Genomic DNA, 15,675 nt, shown 5'->3' on the forward strand with positions numbered 1-15,675 from the left:
GTAGAGGACAATGAATCTGCATTTGGTGGTCAGGGAAGGCCTCACTGGGGAGGCGGCAGGTGGCACTTGAACTGAGGTATCAGGGACAGAATGTCAGCCACCGAATATAGGTGCAGGGTTGAGGCGTGCACTCCAAAAGGAGGGAACAGCCCTGAGGTTAAGAATAAGAAGGCAGGTTCACGTTCAAGGGGCAGGAAACACTCCTGGGCGGCTTGGCCCAGTGAGTGATGAGTGAGGACCCAAAGTCTGAGGGTTCGGTGGGATTAGGGCTTCATCCCAGATGCGAAGGGAAGCTGTTGGAGGGTGCAACAGGGGAGTGATTTATTTATATTTGGCAAGATCGCCTGGGCCACTACTAGGAGACTGGATGTGAGGGGCACGAGGGGAGTAGGGAGCGCGGTGAGGAGGGCTCTGGGTGGGAGGGCCTGGGCTTGGAGGCTGCAGGAGGCGGCGTGCATGGTCGAAGCGCGGTCCTGCGGTTCGAAGGTTTGCCTGGCAGCATGGCGGACTGGAGGGGCAAGGGGGCCTCCTGAGGTGGGACCTAGCAGCTGGGTGTTTGGTGGTATCTGAAATGGCAACTCAGACTTGCCCCACCCTGACTCCGGATGGGGAAAAGACGACCAAATGAAGTGACAGGTCCCTACAGGCCTGAGTCACTGCCATTGTCTTCCAGCATTGACACCGGCAGCCCTAAGAAAAGACTGGCTGGGGGCTCTGGGTGTTCAGGAGAGAAGACTGTGGATCCTGACCTTGGCTGGGGTATGGGTGTGAGTGTGTGTGTGTTGGAGGGTGATTTCTTGGGGGCTGCCCCAGGCTAGCAGTGGGCCCCTCCCAGACTAGGATGGATCTATTTTCTGGGACATCTCAAACAAGTCCGGGACTTGTCAGGCCCACAGAGGACGGGAGGTCAAGTGCTGGAGTTAGGAAACTGAGACCCTCTTCCCCTGCAGCAAGCTAGTGAACTCTGAGAGACTCCATTTGCTCAGCTGCAAAATGGGCAGGAAAAAAAGATGCCCCCTGCTGGTCCCCTGGGGGCATTGCTGGCCAAAGGATTGTGGTTTAACTGGAAGAATTTTGGGTTTCTTGGTCACCGTGAGCCTGAGCATGTCTTTTACTTCTTCGAGCCTCGGTTTTCTCATCTGTGAAATGGAACAACTACTGTGCAGGACTGCTGTATCAGTGATGATGTCATACATTGTGTGCTGGATAATTGTTGCTGTCTGGAGTGTGCAAGAGGACAGAGGCCTTTGAGCTCCTTGTCTGGGAGTGGAAGGAGGAGCAGAATGAGTCCTCCCTCCTCACCACCCAGGTCCGCAGGCACAGTGACACCCCAGGACATGGGACTGGGAAGGGACCAAGGCCAGGCGGAGGGAGCCCAGTGACCAGAGGAAGGGACTGGAGGGAGGGTCTAGGTCATGGGTGTGGAACACAGCCTCCCAGGTACCACTGAGAGCTGAGGGTAGACCAATGACGCAGTGACCAAAGTGCCCCTCCTACTTGGTAAGTAGCGTGGCCTCCTCTAGAATGGGGCCCAAACTTTAGAATGGGGCCTCCTCTGGGGCCTCATCCCCAGCCTCCCATCAGCACCTTCTCTTGCCCCTGAGTTTTTCCAGAAGAGAGATTTCTCAGGATCAGCTGGACACCCCCTTTAGGGTGCCAGCGCCTGCCCTAGCTGGCCATCCGAGGCCACTTCCTGCACAGGAAGTGATGTCACAGCACGGGAAGGTCTGCACAGGGTATGGGAACGGGGCCGTGCACGGGGGCCTCCTTTGTCAGGAATAACTCAGTCCCCCCCAAGCCCGCCAGCCCCCATTTGTCATCGGTAACGGCCATTGTAACCACCTCTGAGGGGGGCCCAGCCTGAACCCCACAGCCGCCAGGAGCCAGGGCCAGATGGAAGAAGGGCTTTGTGTCCAGGGAGTGGTTCTTCCATGTGGGGTTTGTGTGTTTTTAAAACATAATAATAAATGGGCACCTCTCCCTGCACTCCCCCCACCCCCCACAGAGCACATCAGCCTCGAAGTGAATGGAAGAGATTTTCCATGCAGTGGGAGGTCAAGTCTGGCGAGAATTAGCCGGTGTCCAGGGGCTAGAGAAAGACTGTGATTGCTGATGATAAATGTGCCCAGCGTGGGGCGTTTTTCTCTCCCTCGCCTCCCGCCTGCCCCGCCCCAGTCCTGTTCTTCAGTGTGGGCACCGCCTCATGCCAGCCGGCCCCAGAGACACCAGGCCCCGCTCCACTGCAGATGCCTGCCCCCTGGGGTTGAGCCTGGAGACCCAGGCCTGGTCTTGTCACCCACCTGGGACAAAAACCAGTGGGCAGGGGTGTTAGGGCCCCCCCCTGCCAAACCACTGCAGCCCCATGCTGAGGTCTCCGCCCTGGGCAACAGGGCCAACCAGAGCAGACTCAGCTGAGATGGTGGCAGTGCATTTTCGTCCCAGGCGTGGGGCGGACGGAACTCAGGCCTTTCCCCACACCCCACTGTGGCTGTGCTGTCGCCCCTCACCCCGAATCAGGAACTGGGCACTGGTCCAGCTGGCAATTGCTATGCTGTGTGATGCTGCATTAGTCACTTCCCCTCTCTGAGTTGGGGGAATGGAGGGCACCAGGCCCCTTTGAGCATCTACTTTCTGCTTTCTGCCTGCTGGGTCTCAGCTGGCTGGAGGCCAAGGAACCCGCCCGCATGGGGTCCCCAGGTTTTCCACACACAGCACAGCCAGAGATTTTCTGCCTGGGGCCTCCCCCTCCGCTTGCTTGGCCCATTTATATCTGTTTGCTCAGCTGACCTTCACAGCAACACCTCAACATTGGCAGGGCCGCACCTGCTATCCCCAGTTTTATAGGTGGGGAAACTAAGGCACTGAGGAGTAAAACGACCTTCCCAGTCTCTCTGTCAGGGGCGGGGTGAGGATCTGAACGAGGCCTGCTGGCTCTCGGGCTTCCCCTGGCAGCCGGGACAGTCTCCCATTCGGCAACGTCTGAACACTGTTGTTTCAGCCTCTTCCTTGTCTCCAGTGCTCCGGGAAATACGCTTTTTTTACCTTTGTCCTTAAGCCACATTCTCCTCCAAGGCCCCTGGCTCCTGCTTGCTCTAGTGGCTTAGACACTGGCACCTCGTAAACAAGCCTGTGGGCTCAACTTCCTCTGCACCAGGGCCTCCCACCTGCCAGGTGGCAGCCTGGGCCTCCATGGTGGGCAGTGCTGAGGCTCAGCCCCGGGGAAGAAGCGTGTGGCCTGGCACAGGCCCGTCATCGGGTGGAGACAGGGCTCAGCCTCCGTGCTCTGTCCTGCAAGCTCTGCTACCCGCCCAGGGGACAGGTACCCTGTCCTGGTTTCCCGTGGGGACACCAGGGAGGGTGTGGTGGACTCCTTGCCCTTCATGAGTGGCTGCCAGAACTGTGAGGGAGCCTTCAAGCTGCCAGAAGCAGGGAGGTGCCTGCCAGACCCACCCTTCCACCTGCCCTCCCCAGCTTTTCAACGAGCAAAATAGAAAGTGTCCATGAGGAGGCCAGGTTGGTGGTGAGAGGATGCAAAACTGTGTCTTGTGAATATTCAAAAGAACGACGAGAAGGCCAAGGGGGCAGCTTACAGCCTCCAGAGGCTGGGAAGCTGTCACGGGGAGGAGGAGGCACACTGTCCTGTGTCACCTCACAGGTTAAACCTGTAGCCATGGCTGCAACTTCAGACAGCAAATTCCAGCTGGCAGTAAGGAAGACTTTACCGTTAGGTCTGCCCCAAGGCGCACAGAGCTGAGGCAGGCAGTGGGGAGCTCCGACCTGGCGGTGTGTGGGTCCAGGTTGGAGGAGCTGAAGGGGAATGTTGTGCCGCTTGGCCCTCAAGTATGACCTCGGTCCCTGTGAATCTGCTGCCGAAGGACTGGCTGCCAAGAGACCTCGTATAAGCAGGTGTAGGTGAATTAGAAGTGAGGGTGCCCACCAGAGGTCCCACCCAGAGGCGCTGGTGGTCATTTCGAACGGACGCCTGGGGCGGGTGAGCTGGCGCATGGAGGGAGCCCAGCAGCCTGCAGTTCCTCTGCCTGCCCCGCCCCCCGCCCCGTTGCCCCCCATGCTGTGTCTGAGACCTCGGGATGTGCTGGGTTTTGAGCCAGGAATAAAAATGGCAAGAAAGGTGACCCCACTTGAAGCAAATTAACTTCCTGAAAATGAAATTTACACATTGGGATGCTGTCGTAGGTCAACAGATTCCCCATAAGGAATCTTCAAATCTCAAAGTGTTAGAAGCAGAGTAGGGCTTGAGAGATGGACTCCGCCGGCTCCCTGATGTCACAGGCCGGCTCCCTGGGCCTGGGAGGAAGGCCCCACCGCAGTGCCAGTCGGTAGCCGGGGCGCGACCCAGGGCTCGTGACTTCGGTGGTGGTTCTTTCCCTGTGGGTTAACTGTCTGCGGCTGCGGCCCCCACACCTTCATTTGGGTCCAGCTGGGCCGTTCGTGTTTGCAGCTTTGAAGGCAGGCTGCAGTTTTGTGACCATAGATCCCAGTGAGTTCTGGTTATTAGAAAAACACACCTTTACATGGGACATTTTCCACAGCGGGAAACTCCGATGTGGCCTGGCAAAGGCGAGGTCCCCTCCCAGCGGTGCTCTGCTCAGGGTTTTATTCCCTCTGGAAAGAAGGGGTGGGGGGCGCGCTGTAGAGCAGCCATGGAGCTGGGTGCCCCCACTGGAAGCCTGGCTTCTCCCACTGACCCCAGGCAAACCCCCTGGTGGGCCACGTCTTCTGGGAAGTGGGAGGGTGGTCCCCACCGTGCGGGTCGGAGGGAGTACATTGGCTGCAGCACCTGCAGCACCGGCACACAGGGGCCGGGACAGCCCGAGCCCCGTCAGGAGTGAGGTGCTGGTACCGGACAGCCCACATTTGCTCCCCGGCCCGCTCCGCCCGCGCGTTGTGGTCAGGCCCCGTTACTTAACACCCTCTGGGGCTCAGTTTCCTCGTCTGTACTGTAAGGGTAGAACAGTGCCTAACGAACCGGCGGGGCTGTGGTTCCAGCGGTCCGCCGAGGCACCCCAGGGTGCCACAGCAGACTCGCAGGGGCGCCACGAGACGTTTTTCATCTTCCAGGAAACAGCAGTACTGGGCAGCTGCCAGCCACTGCGACAACTTCCAGCTCGAGACAGCTCGTACCTCAGCATCGCGTCACACGCCTGTCCTTTCACTGGCGTCATGTCTTTGCCGAGCTGGGGCCTGGGCCGTTGGGAGCACCTGAGACAAACACCGCGGGTGGCAGTGTCCACTCTGATTCCAAGATCTGGGGACTTACACAGCCCCCGACAGGTGCACACACCCCATTAGTCATTGTGGCTGCTTGGGGATGGAATGCAAATGTTATTTTTTTTCTTTCAATTGATGTGCATTATTTTTTCAAATGGTTATTAAGGTGTTAGGATACATGCACAAACACTCTTTGGATTTAACTACTTAATAAACAGAACCACTAGGAATTTCTTACAGCTTTGCAGTAAAAATACCAAGAAAAATTACTGGATAAAAATTACCAAGACGCTAAAGACCAAGAAGGTTTGGGAACCTCTGTCTGTCTAGGGTTGTTACGGGGTCAGTGAGTTTACGTGAAATGCTTTCTGAAAGCATCTGGCAGAGTTAGCACTCAGGAACCCCAAGACCCCATCCTTCTGCTCCCTCCAAGCTGGCTTTCATAGGGCGGGCTCAGGTAGCCCTCATCCGCAACGCCCTGGAGCTGCCCCAGCTACTAGGGCCCGAGCCAGGGCCAAGGAGGAGGGGAAGTGTCCGGCGGTTAGGGCAGGGGCCCAAGTCCACTGCTCCCCAAGCCCTGGCAGCAGCTTCTAGCCAACCCCCCCTGATTTATTTACATTCACTGAGCAACTACTGCATGCTGGCCAGCCTGCAGTCTGCCAGTGGTCCCTCTGGGGAGGAGTCTCAGGCCCGCCCTTTGTTCTTCTCCCTTGTCTCCTGGCAGCGTTGGCCTCTAGGACGCCTAGCGGGTGGGGATGTTGGCAAGGGGGCAGCAGCTACATCGAGAGCCACCGGCGCTGCCGTGACGGAGAGGCGCTGATGAGGATGCCCAAGCATCTATCCCTGCCAAGGGCAGAGATGACTGCGTGCCAGGGCCCAGAGCAGGGGTGCGGCAGGGGGGGCGGGGCCTGCCGCACTAATGGATGTCTAATGTTGACTTTCCTCCGTCGAGTCTGTGCCTGCTTTATAAATGCGCCGCATTAGGGTTATAAAACAAAGTCATAAATACAGCCTGCAGTGCCGCAGAGAGCCAAGGAAGCCGTCACCTGGGGGCTGGGGCCCACGTGGTGAGAAGGTAGGGCCAGCACACAGCTGTGCCCACGGGCTCCCACTCACCTCCCGCCGGGGTCGCCAGCCCTCAGAGGGAGGTCCAGTCCTCCATTTCACAGATGAGAGAGGCCAGCAAGGCCTGGTTCAGACCCCAGGGTATCTGAGTTTGAAGCCTGAGATCGGGCCTGAGACGGAGGCAGGACGCTGGTGAGGGGAGGTGGGCGTGGGGCCTGGCAGGTTCTCTGCTGCCCGGTGCCCACTTGGTTCCCATGTTCTCTCCCTAGAGCTGCCCAGCCCGGCAGAGAGGCCACAGTGACCAGTTTCCAGGCCACTGGGAGACCAGTGTCCAGCTCCCTGGGCACTGTGTCATCTCAGTACCAACTGCCCAAGCTCCCAGGCCCCAGAGGCTACCAGTTCCCCTACAGAGAAGGTGTCTCCCTGCCTGGCAAAGGGAAGGGAGTAGTGTCAGGGAGCCTGGCCTGGCTTCAGGAATGCTCGGCGCTTTCCCGGTCAGCTGCCCTGTAGCAGCTGGCCTTCGGTCACTCACCTGCCTCATTTGGATGATCAGTTTCCTCGGCTTTGAAACAGGAAGGATGGTTTTAGCTTCGCTGGACCTTTGGTGAGAGAGACGCAACGTTAGAGAGTCCTGGCCAGTGTCAGGGTGCATTAGGATTCTCGGGGGACACCCACAGTACATGGAGGTACTCCAGTGAACTGTGGAGTCCTGGGCAACGTCCCAAACCCTGAAGTCTGTTTCTTGGGTTCAAACCTTGGTTTTGCCTCATGCTAGCTGTGTGCTCTTGGGCAGGTTGCTTACCCTCTCTGGCCTGAGTTTTCCCATCAGTACACTGGGGGCTAATATAAAATACCTCACAAAGTTGTTACAGGAATTAGGTACGTTTTCAGCAAAGTATTATAAGCAAAGCACCTAATGTGAGTGAGCATTCCTTGTCCTTTTAATACAGTAACTTGTACCTACTATGTGCTCAGCCCCTCCTAGGCACTCACACGTGTTTATCTCACAGGATCCTGACCTCTTCCAAGATGAAGAGTTGGAGTTAAGGGACTGTCCCTGGGTCACACGGAGCACAGTGGATGGGGCTGGAGCCACTCCCCTTCTTGCTGGCTTTTCCTTCCCTCCCCTAAGGGTCGATCTCCCTCTCTCGCTCTCTCTCTCTCTCTCTCTCTCTCTCACACACACACACACGCACGCACGCACGCACACACGCACGCAGCCCAGAACCTGGAGCCAGTGACAGCCCATGCATTTTCAGAGCTCCGGAAGGGCCCCCAGTCTTAGCAGGAGCTGCTGGCGCACAGAGGACAACTCGGCTTGGGCGTGTCAGGCATGTTGGGTCCATCCTACTCTGGAGGACAAGGGCGTGATCCGGGGGCTTCTCGGGCCTCCAGCCCCCAGCCCCGCTTGGGGCGCTGGGACAGTGATGGGCCTGAGCCAGGGCAAGGGCGGGGCAGCCACGGGCACCCCTGCAGCTTAATTTGTTGCTTCCTCTGGAGCAGTTAGCAGAGGAGGACGAGCTCCTACTGCAAAGTCCCCTGCCGCTTGATCGTTTGGCGCTTGGCATTGGAAAGTCAATTTTCCTAAGTGGGTTGTGAACCAATAGCCTGGCCCGGCCTGGTTCCCCCCTCCTGGCACTGGGTGGCTGGCTCTCTCCCTTCCTGTTTGCCTCACCTCCCGAGGTGCTGTTCTTTCCAGGGAGGTGGGCAGCCAGCTTTCCTTTTGGCCCTTTCGGGGAGGAGACTGACAGCCTCCTTGTGTTCCCAGCCTTTGAATTGTCCTCGTCCTTAGGGTCCTGAGGGTGGAGGGTCTGGATTTGGCTGAGGTGGGAAAGGCTAGGGGGTGGGTCAGAGCCTTAGACCAGAGGAGGGCGCCTCGGGGTGGAGGCTGCTGGGAAGGTCGTCTCCTGCTCCATGCGGCCACCTGCCTTGGACTTCCCGGGGGAGGAGGTGGCCCGCCACGCTGCACCAGGCAGCTCGGGCCTGTGCTGCCGCCGCCGCTGCCCCCCCCCACGCCCCTGCGGATCTTGGCCCTTCTCCCCACTTCCATCATCCTGGTTGGCTGGGGCTTTGGGCAGCCTCAGATGAACTATGGCATCGCCACGGGGAACCGGGGCTGGGGGGGAGGCCGGCTAGCCCTAGTGCAGGGCACATGGGGGAGGGCTGGAGGGCCCCAGGGGTCCTCCCTGAGGACACATCGCACACAGCACCACAGAGCTGGGGCTGCCTCCACAGCAGAGCCTCCTAACAGCAGGGCAGGGTGGGGAAACTGAGGCCCAGGAGAGCCAGACCTTGCTCGGGTCACAGAGGGCGTCTCTAGCAGGTCTCTTCCGGCTGCCCCCTCTCTGTGCCATGGGCCCTGAGGGCTCACTGGGTGCCCTGGGCCTCCGCGGCCCTCGGCCCCAGAGAACCCCAACCCTCCCTCCCCCCACAGGCACTGAATCCGGCAGCGAGGTGCTCCCTGACTCCTACCAGTCAGCGCCGGCCGAGCCGCTGCCCCACTTCCTGCAGGAGCCGGAAGATGCCTACATCGTGAAGAACAAGCCGGTGGGGCTGAGCTGCCGCGCCTTCCCTGCCACACAGATCTATTTCAAGTGCAATGGCGAGTGGGTCAGCCAGAATGACCACGTCATGCAGGAGGGCCGGGACCAGGCCACTGGTGAGTCACCCCACTCTCCTGGTCCCCAGGACACCCCAGGCCCAGAGGTGTCAGGGACACTGGGTCCTGGGCTTTGCTCCACCCTAGACTGTGTGAGACTTTATGCAGCCCCCCTGGGCCTCAGTTTCCCCTCCGTGCCTCCGCCTGGATCAGCATTTCTCCAGGGGTGGGCGCGTGTGCCAGCCCGACTTTGGGCTCTCAATGAAACAGCGCCCAATCCCTTGCCCAGCTGAGTACTTGTCCCCTTTCCCAGTTTCTTCCCATCACGCCGGTGCCGGGGAGCAAGTCCAATGGGGACCAGGGTTCTCCACCAGCACCCCCAGCACAGGCCGTGCACACAGTTGAACAGAGAGGAGCCAGCCTGCCTGGAAGCCCTGGCCTCGGCAGCACCCCGCCAGGACGCCAGGACGCCAGGACGCTAGGCCGGGGCTAGTTTACAGGTCTTCTCTGTTCGCGGGAGCGGCACTGTTTCCATTCACGGTGATGATACAGTGTTTCCTTCATAGAAACTGATTGTTTTAGTTTTAAAAAGGTTAATAATACTAAGTATAAATAATCATAGAGGTGGCGCTAGGATGTAACCCAAATCCTGAGGGAGAGAGGAGAGTGTCGGAAGTGTTAGACCCCTTGCTTCTGAGGGGTGGGAAGCAGGAGGCAGAGCCCCCGACTCCTCATACCTCCCCAAGCCTGGCCTGCTCCAATGGCGCCCCCAAGGCCAAGTGCAGGGGAGGCCTGTCTGTCCCCAGGCCCATCTGCAGTAAAGGAATCCTTACTGGGTAAAAAGTCTTCCCCAGGGCTCAAGACAGGGAGGGCCCGCCCAGTGCGGGTCACCTGCAGGCCGCCAGTGTTGGGCAGTCCCAGCCACCTGCAGGCTCCTGCTGGCTCCCTACCCCAGGGCCTACCTTGGCTTCTCTTTCCACCCTCTCTTCCTTAGCCCTTCCTTTCTCCTGCTTTTCCAGCTCCCTCGTTTTTCCTTCTGTCTTCTGCCTCCCCCTTCCCATCCTTGTCTCCTTTCTGTGCCTTTTTCCTTGTGTTCTCGCCCCATCTCTCTCTCCCCCAACCCCCACTGGTCTCTCTTTTTCTTTCCCTTTCTCTCTTTCAGCCTCATGCCGTGTGTCTCCTGACACTCTCTCCTACTTTCTCTCCTTCCTCCTCAGTTCCCCAACTTCTGTTTCTCTATGAAAAGCTCACACGTTGCAGAACCACCCAGGCTTACACTATTCCCCCTGCTGTACTTAATACCACTGAACTAAAAATGGTTAAAATGCTAAGTTTTAGATCATGTGTATTTTACCAAACTTTTAAAGGAACTTTTAAAAATAGACTTGAGTCGCATTCTCACCCAAAATCTAAAAATAAAAAAAGGAATTTTTAAAAGGAAAAAAAAAAACATATCCCAGCTGCCCCCACTCCCTGGCTGTGTGACTCTGGGGAAGTCACCCAACCTCTCTGAGCTCATTCCTCTCTTTGTAAACTGGGGTGTTGCTAGAAGGTCCTGGTGAGGATGGAGCACGGCGGTGCCTGCACTGCGCTGAGCACAGTGCCAGGACCGGTCATGTTTCCCGCATCCTCTTTCTGGGTTTTCTTTTCTTTTTCTTTAAAAACCTGACCTCACTTCTCTGTCTTCCCGAACCCCTCTGGCCTGTATCAGAGGTCAGCTCTGGGGGGTCCAGGCAGAGCAAGGGGACAGTGTGCCCTGCTGGAGACCCTCATAGCCACTGTGATTATCAGTAACAGTAACAGCGTGGCTCTTAAATCCCCACTACAGCCACATGGGCCCTGCCAGCCCCAGAAACTGGAGCACTGTCATCCCCATTTGCTACAAAGGATGCACAGTGGCCCTGTGGGCGACTTCTGAAGCAGCAGTGTGGCTGGTTCTGACCCAGCTCCCCACCCGGCCTTCGCTGGCACTCCCCGAGGCGCTGAAAGCACAGAGGATGGCAGCTTTGGGCCAGGACGGGCGGGACTGGTGGTGGCTCGCGCCAGACCGGGCAGGCAGTCCAGTTCCGTGTCCTGGCCAAGGGGCACCACCTGCTGTGCCACCATCATGCTGGGGAGGACACCTGGTGCCAGGGCCCCAGTCTGAGAGACCAAGGGCCCTGTCACCCCCTGCCTGCTGGGACCATTACCAAAGTGTCAAGACCCCCAGGATGATGGTGCCCATCTGTCCAGCTGGTGGGTGTTACTGAGACCTGGAGCCACTGTGCCAGGCTCACCACCTGGCAAAAAAGGGCCAGGGCCACTGCGAGTGGCAAGAACCCCCCCACCCACCCCCAAAGCCGCTTCTTCCCTCAGTACTCCCCAACAACACACCCTAGCCCCTGCCATTTATGGCCCCAGACATCAGGAGGGCCTCCCAGGGTAAGCCCCGCCCCCACGACGCAGGAGAGTTAAGGAAAGGACTTCACTGGAGGGGCCCAGAGAGACATCACGTGTTCGGGGACAGGGCTCCGACCTGGCGGGACATCAAGAGAGCTGATCTCTGCTCTGCTGGCACCCCGCTGTGGCACTTCGGGCCTGCCACCTACCTGTCTGACTCTCAGTCTCTCCACACGTGACCCGAAGGGGCCAGGTGGGATGCACATGCTCTGGCGGCTGGTTCATGTCCGGCCTGAGCCGTGTGCAGGGCAGAGTAAGGGCCATGACGCCTTTAGAGTTTACCCCGAGTGCTTTACTCTGAGGAGGGCGCTGAGGCTCAGAGAGGCTGAATAACTTAGTAAAGGTCACATACCCTGGGAGTGAGAGGGAGGCCAGGACTCTGACTTGTCCACCTGTCCAGTGTTATGCTTAACCACCGTGCTGTAGCACTGCACATGCCTAGACAACAGCCCTGCCCTCCAGGGGCTGATCAGAGCCCATGTTCAACCATGAAAGGGTGAGCTGGGACACAGTGTGGCAAGGAGGACCAGCTTTAGGAATTCTGAGACAGGGGAGTCAGAGAGGGCTTCCTGGAGGAGGAGGCTTCACAGTTCTCCCACAGGCTTTGGGGAGGAACTTCAGATGAGTGCCCTAATTCAGGAAAGCTCACTTTTTTCCTGAGTATAGAAGGCTTTGTCAAGGGGGAGTTGGCAGAAGAGTGAGGGATTCCCTCTCCGTGGGCTAGTGCATACAGCTAGCCAGGGAGAGGTCGGGGGCTCCCAGGAAGAGGGCCTTCCCTCAGCTCCAGCTCCACCGGCTCCTGAGCCACAATCGGAGAGGCTGCGTGCGCTCCTCAGATGGGTGCTGAGCCTCTCTTCTAGACCTTCAGCGAATAGGCAGAGCCCCCGCTCACTCCCCATGGGAGACAGGCAGTCAACACCTGAGTGCGTCAGCCATCGGTCCCACTGCAGACGGTGGTCAGTGGGCCGGGCAGCAGTGGTGACTGCACAGAACAATGTCCCGTGTGGGGCAGGGGCAGGAGTTTGGGGGGCCAGGGTCAGGGGGCTTCCCTCCGGAAGAGAGGCCCAGCCCAAAGCTGCCTGGGAGTGCACTGGACACAGAGAGCTCACCAGAAGAGAGCTCCAGGGGAGGCACTGGGCATGCAAAGAGCCTGTGGCTGGAGGGTCAGGGTAGCAGGAGGGACTGGAAGATGAGGCTGTAGTGAGCAGACTGCAGGGCCTGGGTCTTTGTGCCGGAGGACTGGGGACATAACCAGGGGAATGACATGCCATTTGTGCGTTCTGGGCTCTGCTCACTGGCTGCGGGGTGGGAAGTGGATTGGATGGGGAAAGGTGGCTGTTTTGAGCCATTGCAATTTCTAGTGCTGGCTAGGGTCAGGGTGGAGGCAGAAGAGATGAGAAAAATAGGTGAAAATGAGACACTTGGCAGAGGAGCCCAAAGGCCCCGGGGGTATGAAGGAGAGAGGCGTCATGGTGCTGTGTCCTACATCTCGTGTCCTGGGCCTGCCCTGACGGTGTCGCTCTTCTCCTGCAGGCCTGCCAGTGCGGGAGGTGCAGATCGAGGTGTCTCGGCAGCAGGTGGAGGAGCTGTTCGGGCTGGAGGATTACTGGTGCCAGTGCGTGGCCTGGAGCTCTGCAGGCACCACCAGGAGTCGCCGGGCCTATGTCCGCATCGCATGTAAGCCACGCTGCCAGCCCCCCTCCATTCCCTGGACCCTCTCCCCTTCCCTGTGGATCTAGGACAGGGAATTCTGTGTCTGTGGGGGTATCTGGCTGAAGACGCCCATCACAGAGACACCGGGGCCCATGGTCACCAGCTCAGTGAGGGCTTCTAGACCCAAAATCCGGGCCACCTCTGGCCCACAGATCGGTAAAGGCCCGTTGTCACCTACAGCTATTTAAGGAAGCTGCCAGCTTCCTCACCATCTCAGACCACCATGTCCACTGGACATGCATCCCACCACAGTCAGGGAGGGAGCCGGGTTCCTGCAACTTCAATTGATAAGGCCCCACCTTGAAGAAGCTGATACTCCTTAGGTAAAAGGTCAGGTGTGTCCTCGTGAATATTCCCTAGGTGTGCACTGCCACCTTGTGGCTAGAGCGGGGCACTTCAGTCTCCAGCTCTGCCTGGCCTCCCTGAGTGTGCCTTGCCCTTTCCCTTTCCCCAGACCTGCGCAAGAACTTTGACCAGGAGCCTCTGAGCAAGGAAGTACCCCATGACCACGAGGTTCTCCTGCAGTGCCGCCCACCGGAGGGGGTGCCTGTGGCTGAGGTGAGAATGGGGACAGGGGGAACCCTGGGCATGGCAGGGTTCCAGTGGGCATGGTGTTTACCACCAGCCATGATGCCTCAGGCCCCCAGAGCACCCCCCGCCCCGTCTCGCAGAGAAAGGAGCTACAGCCTCCGCAGAACACAGCATGTGCAGACCCCGGCCGGGCCTTCTGCGGCACAACCCCACGGGATGGAGCAGAGCTGGGGCAGGAACCCCCAGGGCTCCGTCTCCTTCAAAGGAAGTGGCCGTACACTCCATCTGCCCCTGCCCTACCCAGCACCTGAGGCCCAGCTTTCCGGACCGCAAAGGGTCTCAGTGCATGTGCTGAGCGTGTGCTCGCTCCACAAGCTGGCCACCCCTTCCCCGTACCACGTGGCGTTCGCATCTCTGTGCAGTGCCCCCCGTCCCCTCTCACCACCCTTGCTGTGTTCCCACTTCTTGCACTGAGGATCCAGGAATTAGAGCAGGGCATGGGGACAGCTCAGCTTGGCCACCAGGGAGGACAGCGGAACACGGGGCCCTGCATTTCCAGCTCGGGATCAACCCACCTGACCCCAGAACTCTGCTCTGACCCCATCGCCGCCCCCAGCTAGTGCCCCTGTCTGCACAGTGGGCTCGGACAGACACACTGCATGACAGACCCCTCACTGGGCTCCCACGTGTGTGGGGCCCTGGGCATGCAGGCCTTCACAGCAGCCCTGCAAGGGGGATGCCGTCCTCCCGAGTTATGGCTGGGAGGGGCAAAGCGGTCACCCAGGTGACCCAGACAGTACGTGCCAGAGCTGGAATTTGAACCCAGGCACCGTGATCTTAATCTCTGCCGGGCCTCTCACCGTAGCCGAGGGAGTCAGCGTGGAGACTTCCGAAAGCCATGCTCCTGGCTGGCGCTTACTTTGTGCTTCCCGAGAGCCGGGCCCTCTGCTCCTCACTTGCCATGCTAACTTACCTGATGCTCACAACAGCCCTATGGCGGAGACGCTATTAAATCCCTTCTTAGGTTTGATGAAGTTGAGACCGAGTGTGAGTCCCTTCCCAAGGCCACCAGCTGCCAGGTGGCCGTCCTACCCACTGTGTTCTGTAGTGCTCGGCACAGCGCCTGCCCCTCTGTCATCACATGGGCAAAGCAGTTCTGTTTATGGCCAGGCCTATTTATGGTCAGGCCACTTCCCAGGATGCAGGGGAGCGGGCACTGGGTCCTCATGCCCCTCCCCCCTGTTCCTGCAGGTGGAATGGCTCAAGAATGAGGACGTCATTGACCCTACCCAGGACACCAACTTCCTGCTCACCATCGACCACAACCTCATCATCCGCCAGGCCCGCCTGTCAGACACAGCCAACTATACCTGCGTGGCCAGGAACATGGTGGCCACACGCCGCAGCACCACTGCCACCGTCATCGTCTATGGTGCGGGCCAGAGTGCGGGTCGGACACAGGCAAGGGAGGGAGGGGAGCCCAGGCCAGATGGCCACCAGACCCCCCACCCCCACCCCACCCAGGACACCAGCGTCCTTCCCTGGGGAAGGGGTGGGGAGGATGAAGCCCAGAGAGGAGAGGCGCCTCCACCAGGGTTGCACAGCAAACTAGTGGTCATGTCAGGCACCGCTGAGCTCCTAGCCAGGGGCCTTTGCCCTCCTCGGACCCTGTGCCTGTTTGTTCCTGAAGGAGAAGGCCCAGCTCTCAGGGTCAGAGCTGGCGCAGAGCCCAGTTGGCACCCCCATACCCAAGCCTGTCATTCTGGCGGAGTTAGTGTCTGCTGGCCAGGCCTGCAGGCTGCTCCTTGCTGCCACCTCAAGTGGGAAGTGGCGGAGCCACAGCTGAGATGCCTTGAGTGTTGCAGAAAGATGCCTTGAGTGTTGCAGAAAGTCCCCCGTCACTCACGGGGTGATCCTGGGTGTCGGCCTTCTCTGGACTTCCATTTGCCGTTGTATGGTGGGGCGGGGAATAGACGACGCCCTCGTGGGTCCCCTCCGGTGCAGCCAGGTCTGCCTGCTGGCATCTGCGTCCCCAGCCCTGCCGGCCGGAGGGGTTGGAGTGGGAAGGGCCAGCCCCAGCAGAAGACTCACCAGGGTAG

General features: G+C 59.2%; 1 protein-coding gene across 2 annotated transcripts in view; it reads left to right on the forward strand.

The window, feature by feature from the left end:
* The window catches only part of UNC5B (unc-5 netrin receptor B), an 83,760-nt gene that overhangs the window by 54,596 nt on the left and 13,489 nt on the right, over positions 1-15,675 (forward strand). For both annotated transcript variants that reach the window (XM_037130592.2, XM_037130593.2), the window contains exons 2-5: positions 8,729-8,953; positions 12,866-13,009; positions 13,500-13,603; positions 14,828-15,008. In XM_037130592.2, coding sequence (XP_036986487.2) covers positions 8,729-8,953; positions 12,866-13,009; positions 13,500-13,603; positions 14,828-15,008 — 654 coding nt within the window. The remainder of the gene's footprint in view (positions 1-8,728; positions 8,954-12,865; positions 13,010-13,499; positions 13,604-14,827; positions 15,009-15,675) is intronic.

Source organism: Artibeus jamaicensis, unplaced genomic scaffold, assembly GCF_021234435.1.
Source record: "Artibeus jamaicensis isolate MK-2021 breed Jamaican fruit bat unplaced genomic scaffold, CSHL_Jam_final contig_332, whole genome shotgun sequence".
In the NCBI taxonomy this organism is placed as follows: domain Eukaryota; kingdom Metazoa; phylum Chordata; class Mammalia; order Chiroptera; family Phyllostomidae; genus Artibeus; species Artibeus jamaicensis.